Consider the following 23,924-nt stretch of genomic DNA (forward strand, 5'->3'; position numbering starts at 1 on the left):
AAGGCTTGTTACCTGATTCTTGGCATCCATCAGCTGTACCGGTAGGAATGCTGTCCCAGTGGCAAAATGGCACAATGCATAATTGAGGCACAATGGCTTAAAAGTCTGGTCTCTGTACACTCAGTACATTGAGCATAAGATATGAAAATAGTTAATTTGGGCCGTGGTGTCTTCAGTGAATTTGACGAAGGTGTTGCTTTGGTGAGCAGGGTTGCAATCGTGGGTGTAGAAGGTATGGAGGACTCAGCATGCAGCCCTGTGGGGAGCGAGTGCTGAGGCTGAGGGCCATAGATGTATGGGGCCCCACTATTACACTCTCAATGTGGTCTGTCAGAAAGCCCTTTATCCAGAGGCTGGTGGAGTGTGTGGTATTCCAATGCTGGTCAGTTTGGACACCAATCTGTGGGGGAGGATGGTGTTAAAAACAGAGCTAAAGTCTATGACGAGCAGCCGTGCATAGCTACTTTAAGATGCTGCTCCATGTGGGACAGTGCAGCATGGAGGGCTGTGGCCACGGCATCCTCAGTAGATCTATTAGCCCTTTGGGTAAACTGGTGTGGATCAAAAGTGGTAGGATAGAGTGACATGATGTGACTACGGACCAGTATAGTAAATATGAAGGGTCATTTGCATTAATTTGATTTTAAACTATTAAGCTGTAGTTTAATTATTGTATTGTTCCCCATGCAGGTCCATGAACAATACTATGAAATGGTGAATGAGAATGAGAGTTTGGAAAGACACAATAAACCTCAATTGGTTGATAACTCCAATAGACCTCAGGTGAGAGTTACTAAATGGCTGACTTGATTATCAGTTTATATTTTAATTTGTTACAATGCTTTGGTTATGATGAAGACATTTGCCTACATTGTACATCTGAATAACTAAGACTTTGATCACAACCCGTCTCAGATCACTGGTACACATGAGGATGTCCAAGGACAAACTGGACAGCCACTGGCAGAGCAGAACAAACGACAGAAACAGCGAAGACATGAAGAGGCTGTGATAGTGCCACATCCTGCAGTGCCAAGCCATCAAAACTTGCCTCATCTTAAAGAGTCAGTGCAGGCAAACATGCCTCATTTTGCAGTGCCAAGCAATCAAAACGTGCCACATTTTAAGGGGCCAATGCAGGCAAACATGCCTCATTCTACAGTGCCAAGCCAGCGCAATGTGCCTCATCTTAAGGAGCCAATGCTGGCAAACATGCCTCATTCTACAGTGCCAAAGCCACAAAAGGTGCAGTGTTCTGCAGTGCCAAAGCCACAAAAGGTGCCTCAGAATGAAGAGCAACAGGAAGAAGAGCCTGTGAAGAGTGTATCGATGCCTCAGGTTGAGGTGGAAAAGCTGGTGCACACTGTGGTTACGGAGATATGGGACATGTACGACCTCGGATGTGTGAGCAGAACGGCTGTATTTAAAATGGCCAAGCCACAGCCCTCTGAAGAATTCCTGCGGAACCTAACTTGTGCACCTAATATGAAGATGGCTGTGAAGAACAATTACTGCAAGGTTAGGTGATGGGATGCACTGTATCAAAGGAATGGAAATATACTCATGGAACAAATTAGACTTTGGTTGATCTTAAACTAGACGTAAGCCACAGCCAAGAGACAAGTGTCTTATTTTACAAAATAAGATTGACACTATTTTTTTGTCCTGTGTGTGAAGCATATATTTGAACTCTGCTGGGAGATCCTTTTGGGCCTGTTTACTAAAGCAAATGATTCAGGATGGTATAAGCCACGACCTGAGGACGCTGTTCAGTCAATAAATTCCGCCATTGACCTCTCCACGAGCAAGGTAAAAATCAGAAATGGCTCATATTTATACTTTTCAGCATAATCAGCATTGCTTACACCACAAAGGAAATCCTCACATTTCATAAACATCTGTGCATATTAGGAGTGTAAAGGTACACAAACATCACAGTTCATTGTGTAGCTTGCTTTTGAAGTCCAGTTCGGTTTGTTTTTGGTACAGAAAGCCTGTAGGTACTGCTAACCTAAAATTCACTGACAATATTTTTGATGCACTACCGAAATAGTATTTTCAAAAAGGTTTTTTGATGTTAATTGACTAACCTGACACGGTCCGCTACTTAATGTCAGTGCGGGAACTCGCATTTGAAACATGGTCAGCAAGCAAAAAGCATCCTGTTGATTTCTGTTTAAAGACTGCATCTGGTACATTCGGTTCACATCTGTATTGAACCTCACCTCAACGGTTCGGAATGAGTATGTGTACCCTTACCCTAGTGCACATAGAATAAACTGTCAGTCTACGTTACTTTGACTAGCTAAAGAAGGAAACACAGTGGTAGCCGATGATCATACGAGTTTAAAATCATCCATTTGTCATGTAAATACTTTTTAGAAGTGTCTTGTCTTTTTCTAGGAGTATGTAACTAGGAAGATCTTTCGATTGTGTAGATATCCAACTGAACCGAAAGGAGCCAAGCATACTCAGTTTCATCTTGAGGATGAACTCAGGCTTTATCCAAGGTCCAAGTGTAAGTACAGAATTAGAGAATTAGACAGATGTTTTCTATGTAACTGTACAGACAGTACAGAAAGTTTATATACTGTGTATTTAAAGTTATTTAAGATACTCCTGACTATCCACACCAAGCTCATTCATGTATGTTATAATTTCAGATACGTTTTGCGGGACCGGGATAACACAAAGAAAATGAGTAAAAAAATCTAAGTTCCCAGATGATGTCCCTAACTACTTAATGGAGCACTTTTAAAACCTTCCAAAAGTTTACATTTTTCTATCAGGCCAGAGCATGAAATAGCCTCTCCCACTTTCTCCCCTCCCTCTCTTCCTCCACTTCCTCATCTCACTCCATCCCATCCTATCCCTATCTATCCCATCCTGCACTGCTGGATTTACAAAGCATAAATAAAAACTCTAGAGCATCGTGGAGGTGTGTTCTTTCCACAGAAAGTGTGTGTGTGTGTGTGTGTGTGTGTGTGTGTGTGTGTGTGTGGCTTACCAGGGTCTGAGCATGCTTTGTTTGTAACCGACATGTATTTCCATAGTCCATTGATTATGTCATACTCCACTGATCTGTTTGACTTTATTTGTTTGAATCAGTATAATGACAGGAAATGGAGAAAAGCCTCCAATCAGTGTTTCTATCCTCAAATGCCTTGTTTTGTCCAGAATGCCCTCACATAATAGATGTTTTACTTTTATAAATGATTAAGTAAACCAGTATATATTCAACTTAACCCTTTATAGGGCACTCATTGAAATCTTTGGAAATTCTAAATTTTAACCTCAGAAAGTTAATGGGGGATGTTTCAGGACATTAAAAAAAAAAAAAAAAAGATCATTATTTTTCATCTTGGCATAGCAAATCATGGTCAATGAAGTTACCATATAGCCTATATGTCCTTGCCCGTCTGGTGGGAAAAAAAAACAGAGGGTGAATTTGAAAAAAAAATCTCCAATCAACACCATACTTGACACAGAGCATCCTCAGCTGATGCCTCACCAAACCCATTTCAGTTTTTTCTTCGGAACTTTTACCGTTCGCCCGTAACAGCCAATTATGCCCATTTTTGCCAATTTTGCGAAGCCGCCAGACAGAAAGTGAGCTTATAACTCAGCAACCCCTGCATGTATCAAAACCAAACTTGGTACATGGACTCGTGTACCATGTATCTTTTTAACATGATTAAATGGCATGAATGGCATACACAGGTGCCTAGTACTATGAATGCCATACTCCTATCAGTGTATAAAAACCGAAATACAACTATAATCACTAAATTACCACTTATATTTGCTCATAATTGTGTTTTATCACTAACCAGTATTGAGTCATTAAAATAAATGCACACAGTACTAGGTCTCACACTAACAATAAGCACCTGTGTGCCATTTAATTATATTTTAAAAAGATACATATCAGGCATATGTGTAAAAATGGACACTTGTGCCACTTATGTGAATAGGGCCTATGATCAAATATAGTGCATTTCGTTTTTTTAGCCAAACAATAAGCTCATTTTTAAAAATGCTATGCAAATAACAACAATCTCAATCTTTAACACAACTATTCAACCAAATAATGTGTGAGTTACATCAACTTACAATGTTTAGTTTTGATGCTATTATGATAGTTGTGGGATGAGCCAGGTTCAAAAACCTAAAATATGTGATTTCTGCCAGATGGTTGTGTTTGAGGTGCTGTAGTCCACTGCTGATTGGTCAGATGCTATGATGTCAATATTTGTAAGATAGCTTGATCTTCCCTAATTGGCTGAGAGAAAACCACATGACTCTACAACTCCAAATGGAGGCAGGGGGAGGGAATATTCAGTGTGTGCGGAAGTGACTACATATGGTTATTTGTCCCATAAAGGGCTCAGGTCAGAGTTATTGCATATGGCCATACAAGGACTCAGGGTGATAGAAGTCTATGCAGCGGTCAGAGCTCAAGACACAGGTCACTAGTGTGTGAACATGAGAACCAGCATGTCTCAGCTTGGCCAGCCAAGCACCTTTTATTGTGTGAAAATCCTCACTAGCTATTAACACGCCACACTCACACTCACTCACTCACTCACACACACACACACACACACACACACACACACACACACACACACACACACACACACGTGTAAGGTAAACAACAGTAGCCTATGTGTGACTCTGGGAATCAATTATGGATTCATTTAGATTTATGCATACAAGATATTTAATTCCAAACAATTGGGTCTGGTTTCCGCTCTGTGCACACACAAAGGTGTGTGCACAAAGGTGTGGGTCTGGTTTCCGCTCTGTGCACACACACACACACACACACACACACACACACACACACACACACACCTCCCTTTAGCATTCCGAGAGGAAGTCCACACAGGGTTTTGTGTTTGTTTGGGGGACCGGCTGCCCCCACTTTGTTTGTTTAAGTAGCTGTTTGGTGCCTCCTCTCCCCTGCCAAATTGACAAATTGAGCTTCATTTCCTCCTTACCTGACCTCTGCAAAAATGGGTGCACCAGATTTATGTGTAGGAACTGACAAAGTTATAATTGGAATCTGATCTTTTACAAACTACACACATAATTATCATAAAGGAGACAGCCTAATCTGAAAAGATTAGCAAACATTAAGCACTTAAACTGGCTCCTCAATTAAAATGGCCGGGTTTCCCAAATTCGTTAAGAAGCTCTTAAGTGCTAAGAACTTCTTTGGAGCGCTGTAAGAACGTTCTAAGAACGTTTCTAAGAAGTTCTTAGCACTTAAGAGCTTCTTAACGAATCTGGGAAACCCGGCCAATGTCATAAGAAACTGAAAAAGGATGTGGTGCCAGTGGTCTTGGCTTCGATCATTGGCACAGATTATCCATTTATGTGGAGGGTGCAGAACATCCATTTGTGTGGAAGGTGCAGAATATCCATCTCCAGATGTGATGGAGGTGGGCAAGTTGTACCTATTGTTTTTGGGCTGCGACCACAGCACGCTATTTAACAGTCAACTTATCGTATAAAATTCCAAACTTGCCATAGTTAGGCCCTATATTTTAAACACTGGGCTAGCCTAAGTTACTGTATATATAGTATACACAGTGTGTGTGGGTGTGTGCACATGCGAGTGCGTGTGTATGTGTGTTTGAAAGGCCAATAGGCCAATTTTAGATCACAGAAACAAGAGCAAATACAGAAATAAGTGACTGGAAAAATAATTTATTGACATAATTAATAACAATAAATAAAATATAAAAAGTATTATGAAAATAAACATGTTTCTATTCATATCTACACTTTGTACACATATAAATTAGAGAATATATTAGACTAGACTGGTTTTATAAACTCTTAGATCACAAGTACGCTTCAGTTCATTTCTTTCTCGTCCTCCTCGTCACTGTCCTCCTCATCTTCGTCACCGCTGGATTCGGCATAAGGGCAGATGGTCGCCTGGACGGGGTAGTTTTGGAGCAGCATCTCTGCATCCTGGTACAAATAATCAAAGCATTGCGATTTTGGCCAGAACAACCTACCAAAAAAAAGAAGAAAGAAAGAAACACGGGTAAGACATCACATCGGCATGGACCATAATACAATTACTAGCCTTAATGGGCATGGCTAGCCAAAAGCAGTCACATGGGAGATAGCGTCTTAGAGTGCCTAAAGACATACATGTATGTTCTGTATTGTTTAATCATATAGGCCTAACTGTAAATCATGATTTTCAAGAACACTTACTTCACAGGGTGGACGACCTCTCTGGGTTTCTTTGTGGCATCTGGTAATGCGTAAGAGCTGGTGTTGATGCGAGCCTGAAATATAATCGGAAAATGTAAGCTTTTGACGAACAGACAGGCTAAAATCAATGCAAAAGTCAGCAAATGTCAGGACAACCTTTTTTCTTCTCTTTTCAAGTTTTGAAGTCTCTTACCGTAACTGAGCCCGTCCCTCGACCACAATGATCTTGTGTCCATGGTCTCCACAGAGAGGCGTTTTCATCGGTATATCCAGTACGTCCTGAGTGGAAGTCGCTTATCTCCTTAGTTCCGAAGTGGCAGGTAAAATTATCCATAGTTTCTGTGAGCTGTTCGTGCGTGTTTAAGTCCTCAGAGTCTGCGGAGTGTGTCTAGCTGCCCCGGAGCAGCTCGCTATTTTATACAGGAAAACCCGCTCGTGCCAAATTGTGTCTTGACACCTCAGAGCGGCAGGCGACGCGTGCTCCGAAGGTGCGACATCAAGCAGGTGTGTTGAAGTGTCAGCTGCGTATGTTGTGCAAATGGCATGGCATTCCATCTTGAACACACTCAGGAAAGGTATACGCATTTGCCTGATCTAGATCTAGCGGTTGGGGATATTGTTGCCACTGCTCATATAGTTGGAATCCGTTTTTTAACAGGAGTTAGCTCTGAGCCACGTTATACTCGTTATAAGATATACTCGTTGTGCATTGATCCCAAGCCTTCAATGAGTGTCCGGCCACATAAAATAAGGGATCTACTGAAAAATCATCCATGCTTCCACAGCCTGTAGTCATCTACTTTCTTAGGCTATGTTCTTTTGAACTAAATACAAGTTAAACTATTTTTGTATTTGTTTTTTCTTTTTCTTTATTCAGAAACAACATAGATTTAGTTTTCAAGAGTTACTGGTGATATTCATATACTAGAGACGCAATCCATTGCAACAATTTGGACATAAAAACATTTGCATGTGGTGCCATAACATGAAGAGATGTTCACATTGAGGTCAGGGCAAAGTGGGGACACGCTGGGACCTGTGAACATGAGAACCAAGAACCAAACACACCTCTGTGTTTCCCACTGATCACCTCTTCCAGTGTGTCAAAATCCTCACTCTATAAGCATGTCTCTCTCTCTCTCTCTCTCTCTCACACACACACACACACACACACACACACACACACACACACACACACACACACACACAGAGAGAGAGAGCATTATTGGCCCATATCTCTTCACCATGTGTAAGCAAATACGCTGGAGCTGAATATTCCACAGAAATAGAAAACCTGGCTATCAAAATGTTCTCTGTGTTTGTCATTTCTGTCTGTCTGTAATGTGTAACGCTTATGAATAGAATAGAATAGAATAGAATAGAATGTATACTTTTTTGATCCCGTGAGGGAAATTCAGTTCTCTGCATTTGACCCAATTTAACCGAATTAGTGAACACACAGCACACAGTGAACACACAGTGAGGTGAATCACACAACCCAGAGCAGTGAGCTGCCTGCCCAACCAGCGGCGCTCGGGGAGCAGTGAGGGGTTAGGTGCCTTGCTCAAGGGCACTTCAGCTGTGGTGGACTGGTCGGGGATCGAACCGGCAACCCTCCGGTTACGAGCCCGATGCGCTAACCAGTACACCACGGCTGCCATCATCACATGTAATCACATGTATCACATGTAATGTATAATAATATGTATAATATTAATATGTATAATGTATATAATACACAGCATCACATGTAATGTATAATGCCTTCAGACAGACCATAGTTTCAAAAAAACATACAGACACTGAAAAAAACAACAAGAAACTGTCCAAAGTTTAGAAAACAAACAAATCAGAAAAGAACCGGAGATAGACTTGAATAGACATGACTGACAAGGTAATACCACATCACTTCATCCATAGAAGATTAGGCTTATAAAATAAGGTCACTTGATATACAGTATTATTTGGCATGGGATAATTCATCCTTGGTTGACCCTAATTTACATTCACACACTGTTTGTGTCTGTGTGTGACATGCTAATAGAGAGTGATGATTTTGACACACTGAAAGAAGAGAGTGGCGATACACAGAGGTGTGTGTGGCTTTTGGTTCTCATGTTCACACACTTGTGACCCTTGTCCTGAACTCTAACCTTTCTGAGAGTCAGAGAGGTTAGGTTCTACAATCTAGAGGACCCTATGTGTATTTGTTTTGATACAGTATGTTGATATGATAATTCCTTCCTACCAGTGTTGTACCTCTGAGCAAGGCACTTAAACCCTGACTTACTACCAGCATAAATGAATGAATGATTTTGTTTATTAATCTTTAATTATCTCTAACAGCCTCACACTTTATACATGTCTTGTATGTCTTATGAAGCTTACTGTAAGTTTCCGTCCCCACTGAAAATGTCATTGGAGTAGGGAGATGATAAATGGCAAAGAAACATTTCTATTCTCAGGCGTGCTACTGTACCAGTTACTCTGCCTCATTTGCGATATAATATATCTTATTAAAAATAAACGGAACCTTTCTTACTTGTTTACTCTGACACTGTAAGGTTGTGAAAAGTCTTGGCGGAATCTTCCTCTTGTCAGTCCCTTTTCTGTGTTTGTGTGTGTTTTCCCAAGCCTATGAGTAAGTGATATTTGTAACTGCTGTTCATGTAAGCATCTTGCTCAATGTGTATTTACTATAATTCTCATGGCCTCACCACAGGTGTACCTGAGGGATCAGTATTATGGCCCCTTCTTTTCTCTATGCACACCACTTCCTTAGGCGAGACCAAACCTGTTATTATTGCGGATGATACTAAACTTTACCTCTCACCTGATTTAACTCACCTGATGATTCTGCTGCTTTTGATCTGTTTTCTGCATGCCTCAGGGATATTTCTGGTCTGGTCTGGATGAAAATTGGTACCTCCAGCTTAATCTATCCATAAGTGATGTTTTGCTGTTTCCAGCTAATAAGGCTTCTCCCCAGCGGATTAGTATCCAGCCTTCCACATCTTCACTGACCCCAACTAAATTAGCACATAACCTGGACATCACCACTGATGATGGACTAACTTTCTCTGAGCACGTAGCCTCGACTGCAAAATCATGTCAGTATCCCTTAGAACTTTTGGAAGATCAGACCTGATCTGACACAATATGGCACACGATTTCTTGTACAAGCATTCTTAGCTGGCCTGCCTGCTTGTGTAAAGAGACCATTACAGATGGTTCAGAATGCTGCAGCTCGTCTGGTCTTTACTGTAATCAGCCAAAGACGACACATGTAACTTTCAAGACTCATCTGTTCAGCTTACATTAATTCTCTTGCAGTCATGGTTTGCATGTTTTTTGTATGCTTTTGTTAATATGAAAAAAACCCTGTCTACAGTGTGTGTGTGTGTGTGTGTGTGTGTGTGTGTGTGTGTGTGTGTGTGTGTGTAAGAGAGAGAGAGAGCGCTAATAGGTAGTGGGGATTTTGACACGATGAATGGTGCTTGGCTGGCCAGGCTGAGGTGTGTGGCTGCTGGTTCTCATGTTCACACACTAGTGAGTGACCTGTGTCTTGAACTCTGACCGCTTGCATTATGGCCCCTTCGCTTCTCTATGCACACCACCTCTAGGTCATACACTCTCATGGATTTGCCTGTTGTGGCGGATGATACTCAACTTTACCTGTCTCTCTCACCAGATGATTTACTGTTTGTGTTCAGATTGTATTGTGGCATGCTACACAGACAATATGTCTTTTCCACCTGCTGATTACTGTTCAGATTGTATTTTGGCATGCTATGTCGATAATATTCAACTTTGCATGTCGTTCCCACCTGGTGATTCTACTGATTTTGATTGGATTTCTGAAGACTCATCTGTTCAGCTTAAATGTAATGAATTAATTAATTCTCTTACAGTCTTGTTTTTTTAAATTGTGTATGCTTTTGTTGTGAAAGAATCTGTCTACTTGCAGTGTGTGTGTGTGTGTGTGTGTGCGTGTGCATATGTGTGTGTGTGTGTGTGTGTCTGTGTGAGTGAGATAACATCCACTCTCAGGTGTGTAATAGGTATTTTGCCTCATTTGCAATATAATATCTCTCATCAAAAATAAATGGAACTGAAAAGTCTTACTTCTTACTGTAGTTGTCAGTCCCTATTCTGTGTTTGTGTATGTTTTCCCAAGCCTAACAGAGAGACGTGTTAATAGATAGTGGGGATTTTGACACGATTAATGGTGCTTGGCTGGCCAGGCTGAGGTGTGTGGCTGCTGGTTCTCATGTTCACACACTAGTGACCTGTGTCTTGAACTCTGACCGCTCTCAGAGTTCCATCTGTGAGTCCCTGATTAGCCTGTAATGTAGCTCACATGATCTATGAATTATGTCTGGTGAGTCTATGAACACATGTAGGCTAATGTAAATGAACATAAACAGTAAAACAACTGTATTAAAGAATCACTAGTACAGTGAAGTGAACAGAAACAGTATCATCTGAGGACAGAATTAGTTGCTCTGTCAGACTTGCGTTATCAGTTGTTATCAGAGATTATTTTAACACCATACAGTTCAGGTCTTTAGTTTTTACACCATGCACACGGAAAAGTTCTGAAGCACTCAAATGTTTAAGACTGTCATTATAGTTCCTGCTATTGTCTGGTGGTGCAGCGGTGGATTGCATGATATGATTTGATTGGTGATTATTACTGGTTGTGGCGCTATCAACATTTCCACATTCATTTAGAATGTTTTTCTCCTTGTTGCAAGCATTGTTTACGACCATTTGCGCAGTGTTGTCGCCTCAACACATTCCAGCTTCTGGCGCATGTTTACGCACCTCGGTAGCACGCGTCGCCTGCCAGCATGAAGGTGTCAAACCACAATTTGGCACGAGTTGCTTCTCCTTTATAAACGGATACCTCGCTCAGACTTGAAGACATACTTACTCGAAGGACTGAACGCAAGACTTGCATCGAACACTCAGGAATAATCGTGCGGAGTGCTACCTGTCAGACTAGGTCAATGGAGATAACCATGAATTCTTTCCTTGGACAAACCGGATATAATAATGAAAGCACAACTCACGAACCAACACAGGAACGTGCTCTGTTTTGGAGACCGTGGACACAAAAAGAATTGGAACAAAGATCGGACTCTCATGGGGTGAGTTTACAGGAACCATAGCCTAAAACATGGACCATATGACAGAATTAACGGATTATTGAATCAACTGGACAGAACGACTGAACAATAACTGTAATGTTACAAAAAGCGAATCATCTCTCTCTGTTTCCTTCATCACACTTATTTTCTTTTTATTTCCTTTGTTTTTCAGGTGTACGGCAAATCCCTGGTTGAATTATCAGATCCAAAGAAGCCCAACAGCTTTGTACATCCTGTAAAGTGAGTCTCATCTCTCAATCACATCACTTTGGCAGAGTTTCTGTTCTGTTTTCATCATATGTAACGTATCATATTGTTTTGGATTTCTATGGTTTCTAACGCAATTCTTGTTTCCTCTGTAGGTTATTCTGGCCTCGATCACGCTGCTATGATTATCTGTATCAGGACGCCGAGGCGCTGCTCCGGAACTATCCCTTCCAGGCGACCGTCTGTCTTTACGCAGACTCCAGCGACGAGGAGGACAGTGACGAGGAAGTTGAGAAAGAAATGAACTAGACATTTATGAATGGAATTTGGATTTTGGAAAGATGGATATTAATATATTTTGTAATTTATTGTTTTTGTAAACATTGTACATATAATTTATTTAATTAATGCTGATCAACACCTTTATTTTGTAAGACTCTTTCTAAGTATCACTATTTATATTTTAAGATATTTAAATTATGACTAAATTGTCCACCTTGGGATAAAAAATAAATCTCTAAAAATAACCATTTCTCTCTGTTTACTGTTTACCCAATCCCCACGTTTGTTTAGCCAAAGTGTCTTTTCACAGTACTATGCTGTTATTCAGGGGGACAAAGACACCTTGATCAAAGAATCAAACATATTCGGGGGTCATTCTAACATATAATATCATTGTAAATTGTTTGGCAACAGCAGTATGCTGAATATTTTTTAAATTATCCTAGTTATGAGGTTGGGGCTTGGAACCCAGGTTTCACTTGAACACAAAACTCCCAGCTCTGGTGCTTGATGCTTTATCCAAAAGGTCACAAAATGTATGTGACCAATAGCACTTTTGTGTATATTACACACACATACTAGCCTGGCTAGCGCCACCACTTCTCAATGAGACGTGGTCTGTCAACCAAATGTTAATTTTCTCGTATTTGAAAAAATGCCCAGATCTGTTCATTGGGCGCCATGGATGTCTATCAAATAGGTCTGTGCATAGCTCATCATCGTCTTGTTTCCCCCCTGTTCTGTGATTGGTCCCCTATCTGAGGCAAAAATTAGGGCGGTAGTTTCCAGGCTGCCTTAGCAGAGTGAATCAAATCATGCGCAAGGCAGCATGGGAACACCCAGGCTACACACATACACACAATCATAGAATGGAGTTTTTGGCTGAAGAAAGAATTGGGGGGTGGTCAAGATGAGTCACCACACATAAGACGATGTTGTGATACACATCTAAGATAAACAGATATGCTGGAGCTGAATATTCCACAGAAGTAGAACTACTAGCTATCAACATGTCCTCTGTGTTTGTAATTTCTGTCAGCATGTTATGTATAACACCCCAGCCTGATCTCAAAACGTATGACGTTGAACACCCATGAACCTTTTAATTGTGCAGTGTCTTTGGGTGACTTGAACGGCACTTATAAATAATTGTATTATTATTATTGTTATTATTATTATTATTATTATTATTAGCAGAAACAGTATAGTTGGTACAGCGCAAAAAGCCAGAACTCAGAGACCTAACAAAACTTAAACAGTCCACAGATTCAAAAAGCATAAATCTAGCATTTGCCAACACTGGAAAACCAGAAAACTGTCAGACTGTCAAACTATCAGAAAATCACCAGAAATAGACTTAAATAGACATGACTTGGAAGGGCCATTTACCGTAAAATACAGTATCTGTGAGTTTCAGCTTAAGCCATTATTTGCCATGGGATAATTCATCCTTGGTTGCCCCTATCCTAGATAAGCACATTGTATGTCTGTGTGTGTGTGTGTGTGTGTGTGTGAGAGAGAGAAAGAGAGTGTGTGTGTGTGTGTGTGTGTGTGTGCGCCATGCTAAAAGAGAGTGAGGATTTTGACACACTGAAAGAAGTGAGTGGCGAGACACAGTGTGTGTGGCTTTTGGTTCTCATGTTCACACACTTGTGACCCTTGTTGCATAGGGTCTCTTTAAGACTGTCATATAGTTCTTGCAATAGTCTGATATGATTTGACTGGTTGTGGTTCAAGTTATCGACATTTCGACATTCACTTAGAATTCTTTTCTCCACGTTGCAAGCGATGTTTACGACCATTTGCACAGGTAATACCACACCACTTCATCCACAGAAGAGTGGGCTTACAAAATGAGGGCCAGTCGATATACAGTGTCTGTGATAATGTCAGTTGGAGCCATTATTTGGCATGGGATCATTCATCCCTGTGTGTGTGTGTGTGTGTGACATGCTAACAGAGAGTGAGGATTTTGACACACTGAAAGAAGTGAGCGGCGAGACACAGAGGTGTGTGTGGCTCTTGGTTCTCATGTTCACACACTTGTGACCCTTGTCCTGAACTCTAACCTTTCTGAGAGTCGGAGAGGTTAGGTTCTTACAATCTGGAGAACCCTGTGTGTGTTTGTTTTGATATGTTGATTTGATAGGGGCTGGTGATGTCTCGATAAGATGAGGGGTGGTGATTTATTGTGGATGAGGAACTGGGCATTGAAGTGGAAGCTACAGTAGAAAGGCTTAGATTCAATTCCTTCATGCCAGTGTTGTACCAGTGAGCAAGGCACTTAAACCCTGACTTACAACCAGCATAAATGAATGAATGAATGAATGAATGAATGAATGAATGAATGCATGAATGAATGAATGCATGAATGAATTGATTGATTGATTGATTGATTAATATTTCAGCCTCACGCTTTATACATGCCTTGTATGTCTTAAGTTTTCGCCCCCCCACTGGAAATGTCATTGGAGAAGGGAGATGATACATGGCAAAGAAACATTTCTACTCTCAGGTGTGTTATTAGTTACTTTGCCTCATTTGCAATATAATGTCTCTCATTGAAAATAAATGGAAATGAAAAGTCTTGGCGGAATCTTCTTCTTACTGTAGTTGTCAGTCCCTATTCTGTGTTTGTGTATGTTTTCCCAAGCCTAACAGAGAGACGTGTTAATAGATAGTGGGGATTTTGACACGATTAATGGTGCTTGGCTGGCCAGGCTGAGGTGTGTGGCTGCTGGTTCTCATGTTCACACACTAGTGACCTGTGTCTTGAACTCTGACCGCTCTCAGAGTTCCATCGAGTCCTTGAGTAGCCTGTAATATACAGTAGCTCACATGATCCAGCAAAAGGAATTATGTCTGGTGAGTCTATGAACACACTTAATGTAAATGAACATAAACAGTAAAACGACTGTATTAAAGAATCACTAGTACAGTGAAGTGAACAGAAACAGTATCATCTGAGGACAGAATTAGTTGCTCTGTCCGACTTGCGTTATCAGTTGTTATCAGAGATTATTTTACTGTAACACCGTTGAAGATACAGTTCAGGTCTTTATTTTTTACACCATGCACATGGAAAAGTTCAGCTGAAGCACTCAAATGTTTAAGACTGACTATAGTTCCTGCTATTGTCTGGTGATGCAGCGGTGGATTGCATGATATGATTTGATTGGTGATTATTACTGGTTGTGGCGCTATCAACATTTCTACATTCATTTAGAATGTTTTTCTCCTTGTTTCAAGCATTGTTTACGACCATTTGCGCAGTGTTGTCGCCTCAACACACCCCTTCTGGCGCACGTTTACGCACCTCGGTAGCACGCGTCGCCTGCCAGCATGAACATGAAGGTGTCAAACCACAATTTGGCACGAGTTGCTTCTCCTTTATAAACGGATACCTCGCTCAGATTTGAAGACATACTTACTCGAAGGACTGAACGGAAGACTGGCATCAAACACTCAGGAATAATCAGACTAGGTCAATGGAGATAACCATGAATTCTTTCCTTGGACAAACCGGATATAATAATGAAAGCACAACTCACGAACCAACACAGGAACGTGCTCTGTTTTGGAGACCGTGGACACAAGAAGAATTGGAACAAAGATCGGACTCTCATGGGGTGAGTTTATAGGAACCATAGCCTAAAACATGGACCATATGACAGAATTAACGGATTAGTAAAAGCTATTGAATCAAGTCAACTGGACAGAACGACTGAACAATAACTGTAATGTTACAAAAAGCGAATCATCTCTCTCTGTTTCCTTCATCACACTTATTTTCTTTTTATTTCCTTTGTTTTTCAGGTGTACGGCAAATCCCTGGTTGAAATATCAGATCCAAAGAAGCCCAACAGCTTTGTACATCCTGTAAAGTGAGTCTCATCTCTCAATCACATCACTTTGGCAGAGTTTCTGTTCTGTTTTCATCATATGTAACGTATCATATTGTTTTGGATTTCTATGGTTTCTAACGCAATTCTTGTTTCCTCTGTAGGTTATTCTGGCCTCGATCACGCTGCTATGATTATCTGTATCAGGACGCCGAGGCGCTGCTCCGGAACTATCCCGTCCAGGCGACCGTCTGTCTTTACGCAGACTCCAGCGACGAGGAGGACAGTGACGAGGAAGTCGAGAAAGAAATGAACTAGACATTTATGAATGGAATTTGGATTTTGGAAAGATGGATATTAATATATTTTGTAATTTATTTCGGTGTAAACATTGTACATATCATTTATTTAATTAATGCTGATCAACACCTTTATTTTGTAAGACTCTTTCTAAGTATCACTATTTATATTTTAAGATATTTAAATTATGACTAAATTGTCCACCTTGGGATAAAAAATAAATCTCTAAAAATAACCATTTCTCTCTGTTTACTGTTTACCCAATCCCCAAGTTTGTTTAGCCAAAGTGTCTTTTCACAGTACTATGCTGTTATTCAGGGGGACAAAGACACCTTGATCAAAGAATCAAACATATTCGGGGGTCATTCTAACATATAATATCATTGTAAATTGTTTGGCAACAGCAGTATGCTGAATATTTTTTAAATTATCCTAGTTATGAGGTTGGGGCTTGGAACCCAGGTTTCACTTGAACACAAAACTCCCAGCTCTGGTGCTTGATGCTTTATCCAAAAGGTCACAAAATGTATGTGACCAATAGCACTTTTGTGTATATTACACACACATACTAGCCTGGCTAGCGCCACCACTTCTCAATGAGACGTGGTCTGTCAACCAAATGTTAATTTTCTCGTATTTGAAAAAATGCCCAGATCTGTTCATTGGGCGCCATGGATGTCTATCAAATAGGTCTGTGCATAGCTCATCATCGTCTTGTTTCCCCCCTGTTCTGTGATTGGTCCCCTATCTGAGGCAAAAATGATGGCGGTAGTTTCCAGGCTGCCTTAGCAGAGTGAATCAAATCATGCGCAAGGCAGCATGGGAACACCCAGGCTACACACATACACACAATCATAGAATGGAGTTTTTGGCTGAAGAAAGAATTGGGGGGTGGTCAAGATGAGTCACCACACATAAGACGATGTTGTGATACACATCTAAGATAAACAGATATGCTGGAGCTGAATATTCCACAGAAGTAGAACTACTAGCTATCAACATGTCCTCTGTGTTTGTAATTTCTGTCAGCATGTTATGTATAACACCCCAGCCTGATGTCAAAACGTATGACGTTGAACACCCATGAACCTTTTAATTGTGCAGTGTCTTTGGGTGACTTGAACGGCACTTATAAATAATTGTATTATTATTATTGTTATTATTATTATTATTATTATTATTAGCAGAAACAGTATAGTTGGTACAGCGCAAAAAGCCAGAACTCAGAGACCTAGCAAAACTTAAACAGTCCAAAGATTCAAAAAGCATAAATCTAGCATTTGCCAACACTGGAAAACCAGAAAACTGTCAGACTGTCAAACTATCAGAAAATCACCAGAAATAGACTTAAATAGACATGACTGGGAAGGGCCATTTACCGTAAAATACAGTATCTGTGAGTTTCAGCTTAAGCCATTATTTGCCATGGGATAATTCATCCTTGGTTGCCCCTAACCTAGATAAACACATTGTATGTCTGTGTGTGTGTGTGTGTGTGTGTGTGTGAGAGAGAGAGAGAGAGAGAGAGAGAGAGAGAGAGAGAGAGAGAAGGAGAGAGAGAAAGAGAGTGTGTGTGTGTGTGTGTGTGTGTGTGCGCCATGCTAATAGAGAGTGAGGATATAGACACACTGAAAGAAGTGAGCGGCGAGACACAGAGGTGTGTGTGGCTCTTGGTTCTCATGTTCACACACTTGTGACCCTTGTCCTGAACTCTAACCTTTCTGAGAGTGCAGACTTTTTGATTGACTTTTTGTTTTAATATGTTGATATGATAGGGCTGGCGATGTCTTAATTGATAAGCTGGCAATGCCTTTTTGTGGTTGAGGAACTGGGCTTTGAAGTGGAAGCTAGTAGAACTTTCATTAATTAATTCATCAATAAAATTAAGCACTCAGAGAGCATAAACCTCTGCCAAAATCGAAATCCATCCATAACTTTTTCAGTTATCTTGTAAGCAAACAAACAAACAGACAGAAAGACAGACAGACAAACAAACCAACAAACCCCAATGAAAACATGACCTCCTTGGTGGAGGTACCCGGAGGTGGTTTACATGCTTTTTTTTTAATGCTATTTTGGATGCTTTTGTTAACATACTGTAAAAGCATCATCCCTACATGCAGTGTGTGTGTGTGTGTGTGTGTGTGTGTGTGTGTGTGTGTGTGTGTGTGTGTGAGAGAGAGAGAGAGAGAGAGAGAGAGAGAGAGAGAGAGAGAGAGAGAGAGAGAGAGAGAGAGAGAGATAGAGGCGTGTTAATAGATAGTGGGGATTTTGACACAATTAATGGTGGTTGGCTGGCCAGGCTGAGGCGTGTGGCTGCTGGTTCTCATGTTCACACACTAGTGACCTGTGTCTTGAACTCTGACCGCTCTCTGAGTTCCATCTGCGAGTCCTTGAATAGCCTGTAATATAGCTCACATGATCCAGCAAAAGGAATTATGTCTGTGGTGAGTTTGTGAACATACGTAATGAAAATACATGAACATAAACAGTAAAACAACTGTATTGAAGAATCTAGCACAGCACCCATGTTTAAGACTGTCATTATAGTTCTTGCAATTGTTTGATATGATTTGACTGGTTGTGGTTCAAGTCATCAACATTTCGACATTCATTTAGAATTATTTTCTCCATGTTGCAAGCGATGTTTACGACCATGTGCGCAGGTAATACCACACCACTTCATCCACAGAAGAGTGGGCTTACAAAATGAGGGCCAGTTGATATACAGCATCTGTGATACAGTAATGTCAGCTGGATCCATTATTTGGCATGGGATCATTCATCCTTGTGTCCACTGTGTGTGTGTGTGTGTGTGTGTGTGTGTGTGTGTGTGTGTGTGTGTGTGTGTGTGTGTGTGTGTGTGTGTGTGTGTGTGTGTGTGAGACATGCTAACAGAGAGTGAGGATTTTGACACACTGAAAGAAGTGAGCAGCGAGACACAGAGGTGTGTGTGGCTCTTGGTTCTCATGTTCACACACTTGTGACCCTTGTCCTGAACTCTAACCTTTCTGAGAGTGCAGACTTTTTGATTGACTTTTTGTTTTAATATGTTGATATGATAGGGCTGGTGATGTCTTCATAAGCTGGCAATGCCTTTTTGTGGTTGGGGAACTGGGCTTTGAAGTGGAAGCTAGTAGAAAATTAATGAATTAATTCATCAATAAAATTAAGCACTTAGAGAGCGCAAACCTCTGCCAAAATCGAAATCCATCCATAACTTTTTGAGTTACTGTATCTTGTAAGCAAACAAACAAACAGACAGAAAGACAGACACTGTGTGTGTGTGTGTGTGTGTGTATGTGTGAGACATGCTAATAGAGAGTGAGGATTTTGGCACACTGAAAGAAGTGAGCAGCGAGACACAGAGGTGTGTGTGGCTCTTGGTTCTCATGTTCACACACTTGTGACCCTTGTCCTGAACTCTAACCTTTCTGAGAGTCGGAGAGGTTAGGTTCTTACAATCTGGAGTGTGTGTTTGTTTTGATATGTTGATTTGGTAGGGGCTGGGCTCGATAAGATGAGAGGTGATGATTTATTGTGGATGAGGAACTGGGCATTGAAGTAGAAGCTAGAAAGGCTTGGATTCAATTCCTTCATGTCAGTGTACCTCTGAGCAAGGCACTTAAACCCTGACTTACAACCAGCATAAATGAATGAATGAATGAATGAATGAATGAATGAAAGAATGAATGAATTGATTAATTAATTAATATTTCAGCCTCACGCTTTATGCATGCCTTGTATGTAAGTTTTCGCCCCCACTGGAAATGTCATTGGAGTAGGGAGATGATACATGGCAAAGAAACATTCTACTCTCAGGTGTGTTATTAGTTACTTTGCCTCATTTGCAATATAATATCTCTCATCAAATATAAATGGAACTGAAAAGTCTTGGTGGAATCTTCTTCTTACTGTAGTTGTCAGTCCCTATTCTGTGTTTGTGTATGTTTTCCCAAGCCTAACAGAGAGACGTGCTAATAGATGGTGGGGATTTTGACACGATTAATGGTGCTTGGCTGGCCAGGCTGAGGTGTGTGGCTGCTGGTTCTCATGTTCACACACTAGTGACCTGTGTCTTGAACTCTGACCGCTCTCAGAGTTCCATCTGCGAGTCCTTGAATAGCCTGTAATATAGCTCACATGATCCAGCAAAAGGAATTATGTCTGTGGTGAGTTTGTGAACATACGTAATGAAAATACATGAACATAAGTAAACAATTGTATTGTATTGAAGAATCTAGCACAGCACCCATGTTTAAGACTGTCATTATAGTTCTTGCAATTGTCTGATATGATTTGACTCCATCTGCGAGTCCTTGAATAGCCTGTAATATAGCTCACATGATCCAGCAAAAGGAATTCATAATGTAAATGTATGAACATAAACAGTAATACAACTGTATTAAAGAATCACTAGTACACTGAAGTGAACAGACACACTAACATCTGAGGACAGAATTAGTTGCTGTCAGACTGGCATTATGAGTTATTATCAGAGACTATTTTAACACAGTTGAAGGTACAATTCGGTCTTTTTACACCACATGGAAAAGTTCTGAAGCACTCAAATGTTTAAGACTACCATTATAGTTCCTGCTATTGTCTGGTGGTGCAGCGGTGGATTGCATGATATGATTTGATTGGTGATTATTACTGGTTGTGGCGCTATCAACATTTCCACATTCATTTAGAATGTTTTTCTCCTTGTTGCAAGCATTGTTTACGACCATTTGCGCAGTGTTGTCGCCTCAACACATTCCAGCTTCTGGCGCATCTTTACGCACCTCGGTAGCACGCGTCGCCTGCCAGCATGAAGGTGTCAAACCACAATTTGGCACGAGTTGCGTCTCCTTTATAAACGGATACCTCGCTCAGACTTGAAGACATACTTACCGTACTCGAAAGACTGAGGACTTGCATCGAACACTCAGGAATAATCGTGTGGAGTGCTACCTGTCAGACTCGGCCAATGGAGATAACCATGAATTCTCGCCTTGGACACACCGGATATAATAATGAAAGCACAACTCAGGAACCAACACACGAACGTGCTCTGTTTTGGAGACCGTGGACACCAGAGTTGGAACAAAGAACCTACTCTCATGGGGTGAGTTTACAGGAACCATAGCCTAAAACATGGACTATACGACAGATAGCCTACATTATTAATAAAGACTATTGAATCACTTAAACTGGACAGAATGACGGAACAAAAACTGTAATGTTATAAAAAGCGAACTGTTTCTCATGTTCTCCTTCATCCCACTTATTTTCTTTTTCTTGCCTTTCTTTTTCAGTTTTCCGGCAAATCCCTGGTTGAATTATCAGATTCGAAGAAGCCCAACAGCTTTGTACATCCTGTAAAGTGAGTCTCATCTCTCAATCATATCACTTTGGCAGAGTTTCTGTTTTCATCATACGTAACGTATCATATTGTTTTGGATTTCTATGGTTTCTAACACAAACCTTGTTTCCTTTGTAGATTATTCTGGCCTCGATCGCGCTGCTATGATTATCTGTATCAGGACGCCGAGGCGCTGCTCCGGAACTATCCCGTCCAGGCGACCGTCTGTCTTTACGCAGACTCCAGCGACGAGGAGGACAGTGACGAGGAAGACGAGAAAGAAATGAACTAGATATTTATGAATGGAATTTAAGATGGATCCTAATATATTTTGTAATTTATTTCGCTGTAAACATTGTAAATATAACTAATTTAACTAATGCTTATCAACACCTTTATTTTTGTAACACTTTTTCAAAGTATATCACTATTTATATGTTAAGATATTTAGATTATGAGTAAATTGTCCATCTTGGGATAAAACAAATAAATCTATAAAAATAACAATTTCTCTCTGTTTACTCTGTATGACCAATCCCCAAGATTGTTTACGTGGGCCTATTTGTCTTTTCACAGTACATGCAGATTCAGGTGGACAGAAACACCTTGATCATAGAATAAAACATGTCTAAGGTCATTATAACCTACAGTATAATATCATTGTAACATGTTTGGAAACTAACAGTAGCCTATGCAGGAATATTTTTGAAATTATCCTAGTTATGAGGTTGGGACTTGGGACCCAGGTAGCACTTGAACAGAGAAATTCCCAGCTGGTGGCTGATGCTTTATCCAAAATGTCACCATGTCACCACGCACACACACGCACACGCACACGCACACGCACACGCACACGCACGCAAACGCACACACACACACACACACACACACACACACACACACACACACACACACACACACACACACACACACACACACACACACACACACACACACACAATGCGATCAAAGGATGCTATGCAGCTATTGTCCACTAGAGTGTGGTATAACCTATAGCCCATCAGAGCTATGTACAGTTCTGCAGCCCACTTGTTGAAGTGGTAGAATGTAAAAGCAGCATGTTCAATAGCCCTCATAGAGGTGCAATATGCGTACAATTGGCAGCATTACACAGCATTACACAGTCAACATTTAAGTTACAAGATCAGTCATAATGCCTCAGTAACAGCATGCTGGACAATAGTGTTTTTATTTTTGCCACAGAAAAGACCACATCACTGGCCTTTTTTTCTGGAGTGCAGATGCTGTGATGACCCCTCCTTTATGGGGTATCCCACATGCCTAGGTCGCTAGGTTACGGGTATGCAGGCGAGTAACGCCGCTCCAACCAGCATCTTGTTTTTGTTCGATTTTTTAGAAATAAATAAATGTACTTACTTCTTACTTACTTACTTACTTACATGCCTTATGATAGCATTAGTTGATGCAGGAGTCATTTTGCATTTTGCCTGAGTTTACACTTTGCCTGTCATTTAAGGCAATTGTCATTTCATTATTGTTATTATTTGGAATTCATTTAAACTAATTTCAGCTCCAGATTTGACAATGATGGCAATGAGTATGATGTACCGCATTATTTTTTTGTTCTTTTTTCCCGAATGTGGGTGTTGATTTTCTGACTGTGGCTGAGTGTTCAAATTTACACTAGGACAGTAGCCAGGTTCACACCCCTCCATGGGAACTGAACCAAGTCTTCTTTTATGACAGAGGTCAGAGTTCACAAGCAGTTGTTATACTACGGAGGCCTGTATATGATGGTAAAGATAAACCCGGATGAAACAAATCATCCACTAATGATCTTAGCACAAAGTTATCGATGTCCACCTGGATTTATTCATATCACAATTAGACCAGATTGGAGTCTACTCAAGTTTATTTTTAGTCACAAATTATTGTCACAAACTGTACTGCACACTGCAGTGGTCTGGCTATATAGTAAGTACTTCATATTTACAGTAAAATGTTTACACGTTCACAGACATTATTAACCCATCAATTACTCATCCGTAAGCATGACCTACAGGAAGAATGTAGTTCAATATGATTTCTGCTATACAGTTAAAATCAAGTTTTCTTTAGTTGATTGCTAGGCGCTGGATAAATCACTCTTTCATCATAGTTTGTGCATTCAAAGGATTGGATTCATCCTCATGTACCAACACGATAACGTGACTGACTCAAAATTATTTTTTTTTACAACCGGCTACACACATTTTCAACACAACGCTGTGTCTATATTTCAAACGTCTACTCACAAAATTGCACATACAAAATGCAACAAATTTCCAGCAAAATGACACAGAGCATTCAAAATGTCATAAACCTCTGTCTTTCATGGCCTTTATATGTATATTTCCATACAAGAGTGAACATCATCTGCAGAGAGAAGTTGAATAAAAAAAATGCAAGCAATATTGATATCTTCAGTGATATCTTCACTGGCTTAAGTAGCCCTACCCATATAAAATATTATAGTATTATAGTAAAATGGTGCACTCCTTTAATTGTACATATGTTTTTTTCAGTACTGTTTGG

At 40.5% G+C, this 23,924-nt stretch overlaps 4 protein-coding genes across 4 annotated transcripts; 3 read left to right on the forward strand and 1 right to left on the reverse strand.

The window, feature by feature from the left end:
• Window positions 1–5,865: 5,865 nt before the first annotated feature.
• Window positions 5,866–6,571, reverse strand: LOC134097369 (protein ripply2-like). Its single transcript, XM_062550255.1, has 3 exons — window positions 6,431–6,571; window positions 6,238–6,311; window positions 5,866–6,028 (listed from the first exon to the last, which is right to left on the reverse strand). Exons 1-3 carry the CDS (start codon window positions 6,569–6,571, stop codon window positions 5,866–5,868), a joined length of 378 nt encoding a protein of 125 aa, XP_062406239.1.
• A 4,607-nt stretch (window positions 6,572–11,178) lies between these two features.
• On the forward strand, window positions 11,179–12,013 carry LOC134097289 (protein ripply2-like). The gene is made up of 3 exons (XM_062550150.1): window positions 11,179–11,390; window positions 11,563–11,630; window positions 11,753–12,013. Exons 1-3 carry the CDS (start codon window positions 11,250–11,252, stop codon window positions 11,904–11,906), a joined length of 363 nt encoding a protein of 120 aa, XP_062406134.1. The 5' UTR covers window positions 11,179–11,249; the 3' UTR covers window positions 11,907–12,013.
• Window positions 12,014–15,330: 3,317 nt separating this feature from the next.
• Window positions 15,331–16,066, forward strand: LOC134097291 (protein ripply2-like). Its single transcript, XM_062550151.1, has 3 exons — window positions 15,331–15,508; window positions 15,696–15,763; window positions 15,886–16,066. The coding sequence occupies exons 1-3, from the start codon at window positions 15,368–15,370 to the stop codon at window positions 16,037–16,039; spliced, it is 363 nt and encodes a 120-aa protein (XP_062406135.1). The 5' UTR covers window positions 15,331–15,367; the 3' UTR covers window positions 16,040–16,066.
• A 4,482-nt stretch (window positions 16,067–20,548) lies between these two features.
• On the forward strand, window positions 20,549–21,826 carry LOC134098514 (protein ripply2-like). The gene is made up of 4 exons (XM_062551578.1): window positions 20,549–20,667; window positions 20,956–21,131; window positions 21,322–21,389; window positions 21,507–21,826. Exons 2-4 carry the CDS (start codon window positions 20,994–20,996, stop codon window positions 21,658–21,660), a joined length of 360 nt encoding a protein of 119 aa, XP_062407562.1. The 5' UTR covers window positions 20,549–20,667; window positions 20,956–20,993; the 3' UTR covers window positions 21,661–21,826.
• Window positions 21,827–23,924: the final 2,098 nt, after the last annotated feature.

The sequence above is a fragment of the Sardina pilchardus genome, chromosome 12, assembly GCF_963854185.1.
Source record: "Sardina pilchardus chromosome 12, fSarPil1.1, whole genome shotgun sequence".
Classification (NCBI taxonomy): domain Eukaryota; kingdom Metazoa; phylum Chordata; class Actinopteri; order Clupeiformes; family Clupeidae; genus Sardina; species Sardina pilchardus.